At 43.3% G+C, this 15140-nt stretch overlaps 1 protein-coding gene across 7 annotated transcripts in view; it reads right to left on the minus strand.

Annotated features, from left to right (window-relative positions):
• obscna (obscurin, cytoskeletal calmodulin and titin-interacting RhoGEF a) overlaps positions 1-15140 on the minus strand; it is a 44572-nt gene that overhangs the window by 17998 nt on the left and 11434 nt on the right. For 5 of the 7 annotated variants that reach the window (XM_079158127.1, XM_079158124.1, XM_079158125.1 and 2 more), the window contains 26 exons: positions 14697-14963; positions 14564-14590; positions 13594-13860; positions 12900-13166; positions 12550-12816; positions 12110-12376; positions 11620-11886; positions 11097-11363; positions 10561-10830; positions 10120-10398; positions 9784-10041; positions 9299-9565; positions 8703-8969; positions 8160-8426; positions 7662-7928; positions 7151-7417; positions 6613-6879; positions 6068-6334; positions 5527-5793; positions 4983-5249; positions 4472-4738; positions 3927-4193; positions 3384-3650; positions 2846-3112; positions 2411-2677; positions 37-2280 (listed from right to left, as the gene is read on the minus strand). In XM_079158127.1, the coding sequence (XP_079014253.1) occupies positions 37-2280; positions 2411-2677; positions 2846-3112; positions 3384-3650; positions 3927-4193; positions 4472-4738; positions 4983-5249; positions 5527-5793; positions 6068-6334; positions 6613-6879; positions 7151-7417; positions 7662-7928; positions 8160-8426; positions 8703-8969; positions 9299-9565; positions 9784-10041; positions 10120-10398; positions 10561-10830; positions 11097-11363; positions 11620-11886; positions 12110-12376; positions 12550-12816; positions 12900-13166; positions 13594-13860; positions 14564-14590; positions 14697-14963 (8685 nt within the window). The remainder of the gene's footprint in view (positions 1-36; positions 2281-2410; positions 2678-2845; positions 3113-3383; positions 3651-3926; positions 4194-4471; positions 4739-4982; positions 5250-5526; positions 5794-6067; positions 6335-6612; positions 6880-7150; positions 7418-7661; positions 7929-8159; positions 8427-8702; positions 8970-9298; positions 9566-9783; positions 10042-10119; positions 10399-10560; positions 10831-11096; positions 11364-11619; positions 11887-12109; positions 12377-12549; positions 12817-12899; positions 13167-13593; positions 13861-14563; positions 14591-14696; positions 14964-15140) is intronic. The other 2 variants (XM_079158129.1, XM_079158126.1) reach the window with 1 other exon arrangement.

The following is a 15140-nucleotide window of genomic DNA, read 5'->3' on the forward strand; positions in this document are numbered from 1 at the left end:
TGTAATTACAGTTAGGGGAATAAACGTGTAACTCACTGGAGCTGGCAGCAATGACTGAGGATCCTCTCCTCTCTTGTAAGCTTGTCATCTGAGTGTCCTGCTCTGTCAGGGTGTAGGCCTCCCACAGAGAAACACTCACATTTTCTACATAGTCTGCTGAATCTGTAGCTGAAGTGGGTATCTGGGTATGAGTCTGAGGCAGATCCTGAGTTTGTGTTTCGGCCTGGGCTTCAGGCTGCGACGGGGCGGGTTGCAGAGGAGTAATGGCCGCAAGTGGCGTGTGTACAGGCTTCTGGACTATCAGGGTGGGCTTTTGAGGCTGTACTACTGTTATGTTTCCATTGTAGGAGGTCATACCAAACTTATTCACCGCCTCACATGTATAGATTCCACTGTCAATGGCGGTCAGGTCTTTGATCACCAGTGTGCACACACCGTTCTCTGTAGTCTGAACGCGGCATCGCTGGTCATTAATGATTTGTTGGCCGTTTCTCAGCCAGCGTGCTGAGCTGGGTTTGTCCTCTGTAATACACACTAGAGTGACTGTACCATGAAGATCTGCACTCTGGTTTTTAAACACCTCTTTAAAGACAGGTCGCATGTCTTTGCGGGTTTTGTAGCCTTTGAATGCAGCCTGGATCTTGACTGCAGCCTCTTGCATTTGTGGTTCATCCTCAACGCTGATGTCAATCTCCGGTGTTGCTTCATTTGGCGGTTGTACCTTCTGGGGTACATTAATTGGAGGAAGAGTAGCGGGTTGGGTCAACCCCTCAACAGAAGAGGCAGGGGGCTGGACATTGCTGTGGTTTGCGGGGATCTCAGTCAAAGCCTCTGAGAAAGTTTCATCTTCAGAAATGTAGAGGAGAGGAATGTCTTCTGTCATCTTTGTTGCTTGTTGTTCTTCCTCCCTTCTCATTGGCTCGACTGCTAGTTTCATTTCCTGATCCAGTCTAGGTTCTTTTCTCATGGGTTTTACTGGTTGTTTGATCGCCTGTTTTGTGTTTGCGTCCTCCTCCGCAGCTTTCACAGGTTTCTTAATTTTCTCAATTATCTCAGTGTCTGATGTAGTAACAGATTGTTTCCTCTGGAATCTTGGTTTTTCTTCGACCTCTTTTTTCAAAGACCCTATTGACTGTTTAATTGGCAGATCATCCATTGTTTTCACCAAAACTCTTGTCATCTGTTGATCATCTTGATCTGTCTCTGTGTCCCTTGATGATTGTTTTTCCATTGCCCCCTTTGCTTTGCTTTTTATCCTCACAGGTGGTTTTGGAGGGGCACATTCAGCCTCTTTCTCTAAAGTCTTCACAGGTTGTTCTACTGACTGTTTGTCCAGATGATTTACAGGTGGCACTACTTTTAGTGGCATTTTCTCTCTCTCTGCCTCTGTGGACACATGCATTTTCACATGCTCTTTCTGTACATTGTCTCCATCAGAATCATTGACACTAGGCTTTACTGATTGGACAATGATCTCCTCAGTTTCCTTTGGTGGTTCCTTTACCCCTGTTACCTTTCCTTTAGACCTTACTGGTGGTTTAAAAGGTTCCTCTTCTTCTACTTTTCCCTCCTCAACGGTAGACTTCTCTTCTCGTATTGTCGTATTCCCAATAAACTTTTCTGATGGTTTTACAGGCTGTTTCTCATCCTCACTGTTCTTCCACAGGACTTTTCCTGGATGGCTTTCCTTCCTCTCAACTTCACTTGTTTTCTCTGAAGGCTTTCCTGCGTGTATTGAACTCTGTTCAACTTCATTTTCCTTTTTCTTCTGTTCAAACACAGTGTCTCCTGGAACCCTGTCTGACTGACTTGCAATATGGTCAACCTTGACTAATTTCTCTGCATTCCATCCTGGTTGTTTCTTCTCCATGAAAATGTCTTTTTCTGTTTCCAAAGGTCTTGCTGTCTTTTCCACCTGCCTGTCTACACCATCCTCCTTTCCCAGTAGTCTTATTGACTTGTCAACATCCTTGTACACCTCACTGTCTTTCTCCTTATGCCTCTCCAGTTGTGTTTCGTTCTTTGCAACATCAACATATTTCTCTGTAGACCTTGCAGGTTGGATGCTCTGTTTTTGATCAAACAATGGCTCCACATCTTTTTCTAAACTTGTAATAGATGCTTTCCTATTCACTCTCTTTTTTGGCTCTGGAGGAACAGGTTTGGGCTCTTGGAGTGCAGGTTTCTGGTCCAATGGATTAGGAGTTGGTTTGGGAACAGTGCCCTTTGCCTGAGGCAGAATCGTTGGAGGCTCTACCTTTGGTGGAGTCGGTTGCAGTGCTGGACAAGAGAGTTAAACATATTTAGTTGACAACTGCTTTATGCGTGGTGGAGGTTGGACAGAAAAAGAACGTGAGTAAACGTATATTGTTCCTGTAACATTGCCAATTAGATATAAAGATGCACGCACCTTTCACTGACACAGTAGCAGTGGTCTCTGCACTTTCTGCTTGACACGTGTAGCTGTCACTGTCTTCAGGTTTGAGCTCCTTGATGTGCAGCTGATGGAGGGAGCCATCCTGCTTCATCTCATACTTCCTGCTGGCTGTTAGTGGGACCCCGTTTTTCCTCCATTGCACTGACTCTCCAGGCTTAGACAGCTCACAGTACAGAGAGGCTGTACCTCCCTCTTCAGCCTCCACACTTTCTAAGTCTTCCTTGAAGAATTGTGGGAGCTCTGGGAAATGGGTGCAGATTGTAAACATCATACATCGTCAGTGTAATGGGAATATGTTTAATACCAGAAGAGGACAAACTTTTTTTTAGGTACACAATATCATGACCTTTCTGTCAACCTATAATGTTGTTGGGTTTGCAATATGAGTAAATTGCCAAATATACACACCTTTCACTGACACTGTAGCAGTGGTCTCTGCACTTCCTGCTTGGCATGTGTAGCTGCCACTGTCCTCGGGTTTGAGATCCTTGATGTGCAGCTGGAGGAGGCAGCCATCTTGCTTCATCTCGTACTTCCTGTTCGCTCTTAGTGGCAGCTTGTTCTTCTTCCATTGTACAGACACTCCAGCTTTAGACAGCTCACAGCACAGACAGGCTGTACCTCCCTCCTCAGCCTTTACACTCAGTAAGTCTTTCTTGAAGAGTGGTGGGAGCTCTGGGAAAAAGGTAAGGATTGGAAAAAACTTTAGTGTAATAGGAAAATGCTTGAAACCTAAATGGAAGAGGACCAAATTGTCTTTGGTGATGCACACAGTATAAAGACTTGTCAGCAAAGGTACAATGTAGATTGATGGAACTGTAGAAATAGCAGCTCAGTACATACCAAAAGGTTTAGACAAACATCAGTAGCCGACTTCAAATTTTGGCATGCGGCTGAATGCATGCATTGCTAACAACAATTTTTTTTTATTGCCAAATGCACAGACCTTTCAGTGATACAGTAGCAGTGGTCTCTGCACTCTCTGCTTGACATGTGTAGCTGCCACTATCCTCGGGTTTGAGATCCTTGATGTGCAGCTGGAGGATGCAGCCATCTTGTTTCATCTCATACTTTCTGTTCGCTCTCAGTGGCAGCTTGTTCTTCTTCCATTGTACCGACACTCCAGCTTTGGACAGCTCACAGCACAGAGAGGTTGTGCCTCCTTCCTCAGCCTCCACACTTTGTAATTCTTTGTTGAAGAATGGTATAAGCTCTGCAAATATGGGTATGGATTGGGGGAAAAAACATAATTATACATCTTAAGTGGAATCGGAGAATGCTTGTGACCTGACAAATAGGAGGAAATGTGTTTGGTAATGCAGATATCATCAAAGCTTTTTGACCAACTTACAATGTAAATAGCTAAATAACAATAATAGCAACATATTCCATAAACTTAAGAGAATCTTAAGAAAGTACACTGGATTTTTCTGTGTGCGCAAATGCATGCAGGGCAAATACTAAACTGTTCACTGCCAAATGCACACACCTCTCACTGTCACAGTCGCAGTGGTCTCTGCACTCTCTGCTTGACATGAGTAGCTGCCACTGTCCTCGGGTTTGAGATCCTTGATGTGCAGTTGGAGGAGGCAGCCATCTTGTTTCATCTCATACTTTCTGTTCGCTCTCAGTGGCAGCCTGTTCTTCTTCCATTGTACCGACACTCCAGCTTTGGACAGCTCACAGCACAGAGAGGTTGTGCCTCCTTCCTCAGCCTCCACACTTTCTAAGTCTTTGTTGAAGAATGGTATAAGCTCTGCAAATATGGGTATGGATTGGGGGAAAAAACATAGTTATACATCTAATGTGGAATCAGAGAATGATTGTGACCTAACAAACAGGAGGAAATGTGTTTGGTAATGCAGATATCATCAAAGCTTTTTGACCAACTTACAATGTAGATAGCTAAATAACAACAACACAGCAACATAATACATAAACTTAAGAGAATCTTAAGAAAGTACACTGGATATTGCCGTGTGCGCAAATACATGCAGAGCAAATACTAAACTGTTCACTGCCAAATGCACACACCTTTCACTGTCACAGTCGCAGTGGTCTCTGCACTCTCTGCTTGACATGAGTAGCTGTCACTGTCCTCGGGTTTGAGATCCTTGATGTGCAGCTGGAGGAGGCAGCCATCTTGTTTCATCTCATACTTCCTGCTGGCTCTCAGTGGCAGCTTGTTCTTCCTCCATTGCACTGACACTCCAGGCTTAGACAGCTCACAGCACAGAGAGGCTGTACCTCCCTCTTCAGCCTCCACACTTTCTAAGTCTTCCTTGAAGAATGGTGGGAGCTCTGAGGAAATCAGCAAGGAAAAACAGAATTGAACATGCAATGGGAAAAGTGCTCCACAACCCACCAGCACAAAATGTGTACCTTTTTTGTTGTTTTTGGGAAAACCTATTTTCTAAGTGAGTGGTTTTACCATATAGTGTAGGCTAACATAATGACTGCCAGATCAACCGGAGAAAGTTCGGGAACGTGTTTGTTCTGAGAGTAAAATGTTCTGATAAAGTCAGAATTCTCCAAATGCACACACCTTTTACTGACACAGTAGCAGTGGTCTCAGCACTTCCTGCTTGACATGTGTAGCTGCCGCCGTCCTCGGGTTTTAGATCCTTGATGTGGAGCTGAAGGAGGCAGCCATATTGCTTCATCTCATACTTCCTGCTGGGTCTCAATGGCAGCTTGTTCTTCTTCCATTGTACAGACACTCCAGCTTTGGACAGCTCACAGCACAGAGAGGTTGTGCCTCCCTCCTCAGCCTCCACACTTTGTAATTCTTTGTTGAAGAATGGTATAAGCTCTGCAAATATGGGTATGGATTGGGGGAAAAAACATAATTATACATCTTAAGTGGAATCGGAGAATGCTTGTGACCTGACAAATAGGAGGAAATGTGTTTGGTAATGCAGATATCATCAAAGCTTTTTGCACAACTTACAATATAGATAGCTAAATGACAACAACACAGCAACATAACATATTCCATAAGAGAATCTTAAGAAAGTACACTGGATTTTGCTGTGTGCGCAAATGCATGCAGAGCAAATACTAAACTGTTCACTGCCAAATGCACAGACCTCTCACTGTCACAGTAGCAGTGGTCTCTGCACTCTCTGCTTGACATGTGTAGCTGCCACTGTCCTCAGGTTTGAGATCCTTGATGTGGAGCTGGAGGAGGCAGCCATCTTGTTTCATCTCATACTTTCTGTTCGCTCTCAGTGGCAGCTTGTTCTTCTTCCATTGTACCGACACTCCAGCTTTGGACAGCTCACAGCACAGAGAGGTTGTGCCTCCTTCCTCAGCCTCCACACTTTGTAATTCTTTGTTGAAGAATGGTATAAGCTCTGCAAATATGGGTATGGATTGGGGGGAAAACATAATTATACATCTTATGTGGAATCAGAGAATGATTGTGACCTAACAAACAGGAGGAAATGTGTTTGGTAATGCAGATATCATCAAAGCTTTTCGACCAACTTACAATGTAGATAGCTAACTAACAATAATAGCAACATAACATATTCCATAAGAGAATCTGAAGAAAGTATACTGGATTTTGTTGTGTGCTCAAATGCATGCAGAGCAAATACTAAACTGTTCACTGCCAAATGCACACACCTCTCACTGTCACAGTAGCAGTGGTCTCTGCACTCTCTGCTTGGCATGAGTAGCTGCCACTGTCCTCGGGTTTGACATCCTTGATGTACAGCTGGAGGAGGCAGCCATCTTGTTTCATCTCATACTTCCTGCTGGTTCTCAGTGGCAGCTTGTTCTTCCTCCATTGCACTGACACTCCAGGCTTAGACAGCTCACAGCACAGAGAGGCTGTACCTCCCTCTTCAGCCTCCACACTTTGTAATTCTTTGTTGAAGAATGGTATAAGCTCTGCAAATATGGGTATGGATTGGGGGAAAAAACATAATTATACATCTTAAGTGGAATCGGAGAATGCTTGTGACCTGACAAATAGGAGGAAATGTGTTTGGTAATGCAGATATCATCAAAGCTTTTTGACCAACTTACAATGTAGATAGCTAAATAACAACAACACAGCAACATATTACATAAACTTAAGAGAATCTTAAGAAAGTACACTGGATTTTGCTGTGTGCGCAAATACATGCAGAGCAAATACTAAACTGTTCACTGCCAAATGCACACACCTCTCACTGTCACAGTCGCAGTGGTCTCTGCACTCTCTGCTTGACATGTGTAGCTGCCACTGTCCTCAGGTTTGACATCCTTGATGTGGAGCTGGAGGAGGCAGCCATCTTGCTTCATCTCATACTTTCTGTTCGCTCTCAGTGGCAGCCTGTTCTTCTTCCATTGTACAGACACTCCAGCTTTGGACAGCTCACAGCACAGAGAGGTTGTGCCTCCTTCCTCAGCCTCCACACTTTGTAATTCTTTGTTGAAGAATGGTATAAGCTCTGCAAATATGGGTATGGATTGGGGGAAAACCATAATTATACATCTTATGTGGAATCAGAGAATGCTTGCGACCTAACAAACAGGAGGAAATGTGTTTGGTAATGCAGATATCATCAAAGCTTTTCGACCAACTTATAATATAGAATAATTAACAATAATAGCAACATAACATATTCCATAAGAGAATCTTAACAGAATACACAGGATTTTTCTGTGTGCTCAAATGCATGCAGAGCAAATACTAAACTGTTCACTGCCAAATGCACACACCTCTCACTGTCACAGTAGCAGTGGTCTCTGCACTCTCTGCTTGGCATGAGTAGCTGCCACTGTCCTCGGGTTTGACATCCTTGATGTGCAGCTGGAGGAGGCAGCCATCTTGTTTCATCTCATACTTCCTGCTGGCTCTCAGTGGCAGCTTGTTCTTCCTCCATTGCACTGACACTCCAGGCTTAGACAGCTCACAGCACAGAGAGGCTGTACCTCCCTCTTCAGCCTCCACACTTTCTAAGTCTTCCTTGAAGAATGGTGGGAGCTCTGAGGAAATCAGCAAGGAAAAACAGAATTGAACATGCAATGGGAAAAGTGCTCCACAACCCACCAGCACAAAATGTGTACCTTTTTTGTTGTTTTTGGGAAAACCTATTTTCTAAGTGAGTGGTTTTACCATATAGTGTAGGCTAACATAATGACTGCCAGATCAACCGGAGAAAGTTCAGGAACATGTTTGTTCTGAGAGTAAAATGTTCTGATAAAGTCAGAATTCTCCAAATGCACACACCTTTTACTGACACAGTAGCAGTGGTCTCAGCACTTCCTGCTTGACATGTGTAGCTGCCGCCGTCCTCGGGTTTGAGATCCTTGATGTGGAGCTGAAGGAGGCAGCCATCTTGCTTCATCTCATACTTCCTGCTGGCTCTCAATGGCAGCATGTTCTTCTTCCATTGTACAGATACGCCAGGTTTGGACAGCTCACAGCACAGGGAGGCTGTACCTCCCTCCTCTACCTTCATGTTCTGCAATTCTTCTTTGAAAAATGGTGGGAGTTCTGTGAAATATAAAATGTTAATGGGGTAACACAGTGTTTTTGTAGAACATAAATTTCATTTAAGACATAATAAAGTTAAGGCTAAAAAAGATGTACACAATAGATTTACACTACTGGGAAATATTGAGTTTCAGCAAGTTCAGATGTGAACAACTAATCATTTGAAAATAGTTTTCCATGATGTAGAGCTTTACTGTCAAATATACCATGCAGATTTCCAAATGAACAAACCTTTTACGGACACAGTAGCAGTGGTTTCTGCACTTTGTGCTTGACATGAGTAGCTTCCACTGTCTTCAGGTTTGAGTTCTTTGATGTGGAGCTGAAGGAGGCAGCCATCCTGCTTCATCTCGTACTTCCTGTCGGCTCTCAGTGGCAGCTTGTTCTTCTTCCATTGTACTGGTACGACAGGCTTAGACAGCTCACAAGACAGGGAGGCTGTACCTCCTTCCTTAGCATTCACGTTGCGCAATTCCTCATTGAAAAATGCTGGGAGCTCTGGGAGAAATAGGAGGGCAAGAGAATGATGATGTAAAATCTTTTAATGTAACGGAAGAAACATCTAAGACATGAGCAAGGAAGACCCAAATAAGCAGCCAACTTCTGTCATAAATTATGATCAGTGGACCTTCCTCCATATTACGATAAATTATTAATTTTCAGAAAGTTCTGATTATCAAAACAATTGTTGAAAAATAACCAGGTTTAGTTTTCTGATTTTCTGATTTATCATGCTAATATTAAATTGACATTCAAATCTTTTAATGCACCAACCTTTTACTGACACAGTAGCAGTGGTCTCAGCACTTTCTGCTTGACATGTGTAGCTGCCTCTGTCCTCAGGTTTGAGATCATTGATGTGGAACTGCAGGAGGCAGCCATCTTGTTTCATCTCGTACTTCCCCCTGGCTCTCAGTGGCAGCTTGTTCTTCTTCCATTGTACCGTCACTCCAGCTTTAGACAGCTCGCAGCACAGAGAGGCTGTACCTCCCTCTTCAGCCTCCACACTTCTTAATTCTTTCTTGAAGAATGGAGGAAGCTCTGAGAAAAAGGGTTAGGAAGAATAAAACGATACATCTAGGTTAGCGTGTTAGTTTAGTATAATAGCACATGCAGCATTTGAGTTTTAAAGCCAGAGGTTCACTGTCACAAATATGTGGGCTGGACTGCATTCATTACTGTCAACAAAATGCACTGATTAAATTCCATTTGGAAACATTTGTGTGGCAATTGCTATGTTGGAAAATGCGATGAGTTCCAAAAAGTATTGGGTAACTGACAAATGCATTACTTTTCTTTGACTAAGTGTATTTCTGATGTCGTACAAATTTGCAGTTCATTGAAACAGAGGAAACGGCAAATGCACACACCTTTCACTGACACAGTAGCAGTGGTCTCTGCACTTCCTGCTTGACACGTGTAATTGCCGCTGTCCTCAAGTTTGAGTTCCTTGACGTTTAGCTGGAGGAGGCAGCCGTCCTGCCTGATCTCGTACTTTCTGCTGGCTCTCAGTGGCAGCCTGTTCTTCATCCATTGAATCGGCACTCCAAGTTTAGACAGCTCACAGCACAGAGAGGCTGAACCTCCCTCCTCGACTTCCACACTTTGCAGTTCTTCTTGGAAGAATGGTGGGAGCTCTGGGAAATAGGAGAGAAAGACCCATGTGGGTTAATAATGTAGTAATTTAGTGTAGTAGTATGGTATAGTTTGACAAATATAATTACTTTTCAAAGACAACAGACGTAACATTTATCATTCCAAGGGAGGAAGGTAGGTTTTACAGACTCTACCTCTTTTTCATTAGAATGTGTATCAATAATCCACTATCTAAAAGCAACATAACTTCCATTTTTACCTGTGACCGTAAGTTCGGCACTACTCTGCACATCTCCTGTATCACAGGAGTATGAACCAGTATCCAGGGGATCCACATCACGGATAAGCAATAGGTTGACTTTTCCTTCTTTGCGTATCTCATATTTATCACCGTTTTGGAGGGGGATGTGGTTGCGCCTCCACGTAACCGGAGAGGTAAAATCCGAGGTTGTGCAGGACAAAGTGGCTGTCTCTCCTTCCATGATCACAACGTCTTTAGGCTTCTCCTCAAATAAAACTAGAATTTGAAATCAAACTTTAGAATGACTCAGGGGAAAGCATTAAAATGCACTCTTTGCCTCATGTTAATGCTCACCGTTGGCCTTAGGAACAACCAGCAGACGTGCAGAGGTCCTCTCCTCCCCAACCACAAATGCCACAATGCCCGTCTCTTCAGGTGTTGTCATGGTGAGGACCAGTCGGTGCTGGCGACCCTGCCACGTCATCTGGTTCATCTCGTTCTCCTGCAGAGGGCTGGAGCCGAGCCACCAGACACCCTCACTCACGTCCGCATGGCTCAGCTCACACACAAACACTGCATCCTCACCCGCGGTCACCGTTATACCTTGCAGCTCTGTGACGATCCGCACGCGCTCTGTGGAGGAAGAGGAAGCTATATGCAGCTGGCTTTTTAGAGATGGAATGGGAAATATTTACAACAACTTAGATGAGAGTGACCTGTTGCTTAGTATTCATGGCACATTTCTCAAATATATCAGTTTATAAGGGATAAAAGTCTGCTGTAGCATCCACCTACCCCTCACAATCAGCTTGGCAGTGCTCCTCTTGCCTCTGGTGATACAGCAGTACTCTCCAGCATCCTCAAGGTGAAGTTTCTTGATCTCTAGTGTGTGTGTGGGGCCATTCTTCTTTAAAATGCATTGTCCCCCTTCTTCCAACACAGTGTTGTCCTTCTTCCAAGTGACAGGGACAGTAGCACTGGAAACTTCACAAGACAGCAGCACAGATTTCCCCTCCATCACCGCTTTGTTCTCCAGTTCCTTTTCAAAGAACACTGACGCTGCCGCTGGTAACAGAAAGCAAGGAAATATTGTGTTACAAATGCTGAATTAACACCAAAAATGTAAAATACTGACGTGATTATCTTCAGCTTCGTTCTCACACTGTTAACGGCTTGTCAAAGCAACAAAAATACAGTTAAACAGCAGTGCTATCACAGAACACAGAGCTGCATTGGCTAAAGATGGATCATTAAAGATGACTCCAGCAACAACAACTATGAAACGCAATGAAAGTTTTAAGTGCATGTATAAATGGCAGCATGTCAAATACCTCTCACGTTGACTTCAGCCGTAGTCTTCTGCTCTCCCAAGACACAGCTGTACTCCCCGACATCCTCGGGCTGGATGTTTTTGATGTGCATCTCAGCTGTCTTCTCCTTCAGTGTCATCTGATATCTTCCCCCATGATGGAGCTGGTCCTCCGCCTTCCACCACTGCACAGGCACCCCGGACCTGGACAGCTCACAGCGGAGGGACACGTTGCCTCCTTCGGGGGCCTCCTGGTTCTTCAGACCCATTTTAAAGGTGAGGGGGATAGCTGTGGAAAAAGTTCATGTTGTTTTGTTTAATGTTTGTTTTTATGTTAGCCTGCCTTTGACTTTCATGAAGTCAAAACACTTTACTCTTGAGAGCAGAAAAAAATGCAGAAAAAAATGTGAAAAGATATTTTCACTCTTTTACTCCCTCATTCATTCAAATGCCCAACTTCAAAACCTGCATAATCACAAATGTCTTTTTTTTTTTAAATGCAAAAACACTCAACACACTCGCTTGCATTTACAATCTTCGCTTACGTGTAATGGTGATGTTGGCTGTGGTCTTGACGTCACCGCAGACACAGCTGTAAAGGCCGCTGTCTTCCAGCTGTGCGTTCTTGATGGTCAGCTCCATGCTGCTGTTTCGATTTTTAATCTGGTACTTAAAATTATTCTTCAGCAGCTCTTGTCCTTGCCTCCACTCCACAGCGAGGCCGGGCTTCGACAGCTCACAGTTCAACGTCATGCTGTTCTCCTCCTCCACCTGCTGGTTCCTTAACTTTGTCTTGAATGTGATGGGAGGAGCTGCATGGAGAAGAACCAAGGACTGGTTATTTTCTTTGAAAATGTTCAGTTAATTAGTAGCAGTTGCTTGATTGGGAATTTCCTACTCCTAATTTTAAATCGTATAACATCTTTTATTGATTTATATTATTCTATTTTATTCTATTTTAGTAATTTCTCTCAATTTAATTCAATCTGAGAAAGGCTTACATATCCTGGTTTCGACGTGGGGTTTCCACTTTACCTTTGACGGTGAGCTCAGCAGTTGATTGTGTGTCTTTAGTCTTGCAGGTGTATTTCCCTGCATCACTCTCCTCCATGTTGTTGATGATCAGTTTAGTGAGACGTCCCTCCTGTTTCATCTCATATTTGTATCCAGGTTTGAGGATGACTCTGCCTTTCCTCCAGTCCACTGGAGCTCCAGGTTTGGAGAGCTCACAGCAGAACACTCCACTGTCCCCTTCCTTCACCTCCAAATTCTCCACCTCTTGTTTAAATGTTACAGGAATTGCTGAGGAAAAACAACATCAACAAATTAAGCAAAATTGCAATAGTGCACTCTTACTTTCATTTTACTAGAAAATAATTGTTTCTTAACACATCTGCCATGTGTCCATGAGTCAGTTTCACTGCGGTTAAGAAACAAATAACCAGCCGAACAGTGTCTTTCCATGGAAAACATACCTCTTACTTTGATGTCAGCTGAAGTCACAACAGTGCCAACAAAACAGCTGAACTCCCCCAAATCTGCGAGAGTCAAGTTTCTGATCAGCAGCTCAGCCATCCTGCCCTCCTGTTTCATCTGATACTTGTCTCCCTCCTTCAGAAGCTGAGCATCTTTCCTCCACTCCACTGGGACTCCTGGTTTAGAAAGCTCACAGCGCAGTGTCACGCTGCCCTCCTCAACGGCTTCCTGGTTCTTCAACTTTTGCTTGAAAGTTACCGGGATCGCTGAGGAATGGCCGCGAAAATAGGATGTGCAAATTGCCAAAGCATAATCATGTTCTCTGGGACATAATGTGTATGGTTCTCACCAGTGATGATGATGGTGGCCGTAGTTTTTATGTCATCACAAACACAGCTGTATGTGCCACTGTCCTCGGGCTGGCTTTTTCTGATGATGAGCTCCAAGGTGGAGCCACTCTGCTTCATCTGGTATTTCTCTCCGTTGGTCAACGCATTGTCTCCCTTCATCCACTGCACTGGAGTGCCAGGTTTGGAGAGCTCACAGCACAGTGTCACTCCATTGCCTTCCTGCACCTGAATATTCCTCAGTTCTTGGAGGAATTTGATGGGCCGCTCTAGAACAGACCACGGGATGAATATCAAAATGATTGGAAACACAAAAGGAAGCGTAACATTGCTAGCCAAAATAAAACAAAATTAGTGGGCTGAAAAAGAAAACGCCAGAAACATCATCATCATCAACAGAAATGCAAAGACAGAGCTTATAATACAAGACAGTGTTTCCAAGTTCTGGCAAGCGCAACGGCAAAGATGTCACCAAAATAAAAAATACCAGTCAATCCTCTGGACTTTCAGAGAACTTTGTGTTTTATATTAGTTTCCAAAGTTTGTGAAATCCACTGAAACCAACAATAACTCAATTGTATGTTTTATATTTTACCTTTTGACTTACTGTATGTATATATCAGCTGTTTGAGTGCACTCAAAAGCACTAAAGCAAAACAATGCAACTTATTGTACAGTCGTGTATGCAGTACTCACCATTCACAATGATCCTAGCTTTTGTACTTTTTTCTCCACATATACAGGTGTAATCTCCAGTGTCATCCAGACTAAGGTCCGCAATCTTCATCTCCACCTGCAGATCCTTCTTCCTCATCTGGTATTTGTCTCCATTTTTCAGCAGCTCTCCTCCTCTCCTCCACTCCACCGAAGGGGCAGGTTTGTTGAGCTCACAGCGCAGAAACATACTGTTGCCCTCCGTCTCCTCCTGGTTGACTAGTGGCATCTTAAAACTTGGTGGTAAATCTGTTAATTAAAAAAAAGTACATAAAATTGGAAATCAACTAAAAGAAATAAAAGCGGAAAAAAAGTATTTCACACAGTTAGAATTAAAGATCACATTAGAATTAATTCTCAAAAGGAAACTTGTTTTTGCAGCCTGAACAGTTTAAAGCTTTAATGAAAATGTAGAGCCAAATAAAGATTGACGGAGAGCTAATCTCATTCAGACCAAACAGCTAAAAAGTAAACATGGTAATAGTCATATGATCATGCACAATTCTACTGAATTCAATAACACATTTCATTTTCTTAAGTATGACAAGGAACATAATCAATATTACATGGAAGTTGCATTGTAGCAGTGACAGTGGAATGAATTATATGGTATGATATTACATATTAAACATGTAATATCACTTACATGAAAAACATTGAAGCTAATACTGATGCTCACATTTAGTTACAGTTTGGGATGTATGTATGTAATTGCAAACTATTGCCTACACATCCCACATGACGTGAATCCACATCCCATCTACTGTATCTTCTCACCCAGCTTATGAGTAATGTACAGTACACGCCAAGTACTGTGACATTAAGCCGTAAGCAGGACAAGATATGAAATAATCTCTCCATTGAGTTTGAGTGAATCTACATAATGGAGCTCACACAGCGCTAATACACAAAGGGTCTATTTAGTTTTTTATTGTACTACGTTAGAGCTGACCTCGTTGGCGTCTGCGCTCAGGTGATTCTGTTGAATTGGGAGAATTAAAAAAAAAAAAAGAATGCAAAAAATTTGCTTCACAAAATAATGAATTCAACATATGTGGGGGCGTTTTGACTTTAATTTCTCTTACCTTGGACAGTGAGCTCAGCAGTCGATTGGCTGTCTTTAGTCTTGCAGATATATTTGCCAGCATCGCTCTCCACTACGTTGTTGACGACCAGTTTAGTGAGACGTCCCTCCTGCTTCATCTCATATTTGTCTCCAGGCTTTAGGATCGCCCTGCCTTTCCTCCAGTCCACTGGAGCTCCGGGTTTGGAGAGCTCACAGCAGAAAACTCCACTGTCCCCTTCCTTCACCTCCAGGCACTGGATCTCTCGTTTGAATGTCACAGGGAGTGCTGTTGTAGGTAAAGTAGAAAACCCTGAATTCATTGATTGCATTGATTTGCTACCTGCCGTTTCCTCTTGATCAAATGCTCCTGCCCTCATGCTCTTCCCTCACTCCTAGATTTTTTTTTGTTGCAATACAAGGAGCACGTTCTTCCATTTTCCTGTTCTACCTCTCCTTAACGCCA

The sequence above is a fragment of the Pholis gunnellus genome (genome assembly GCF_910591455.1).
Source record: "Pholis gunnellus genome assembly, chromosome: 4".
Taxonomy (NCBI): Eukaryota; Metazoa; Chordata; class Actinopteri; order Perciformes; family Pholidae; genus Pholis; species Pholis gunnellus.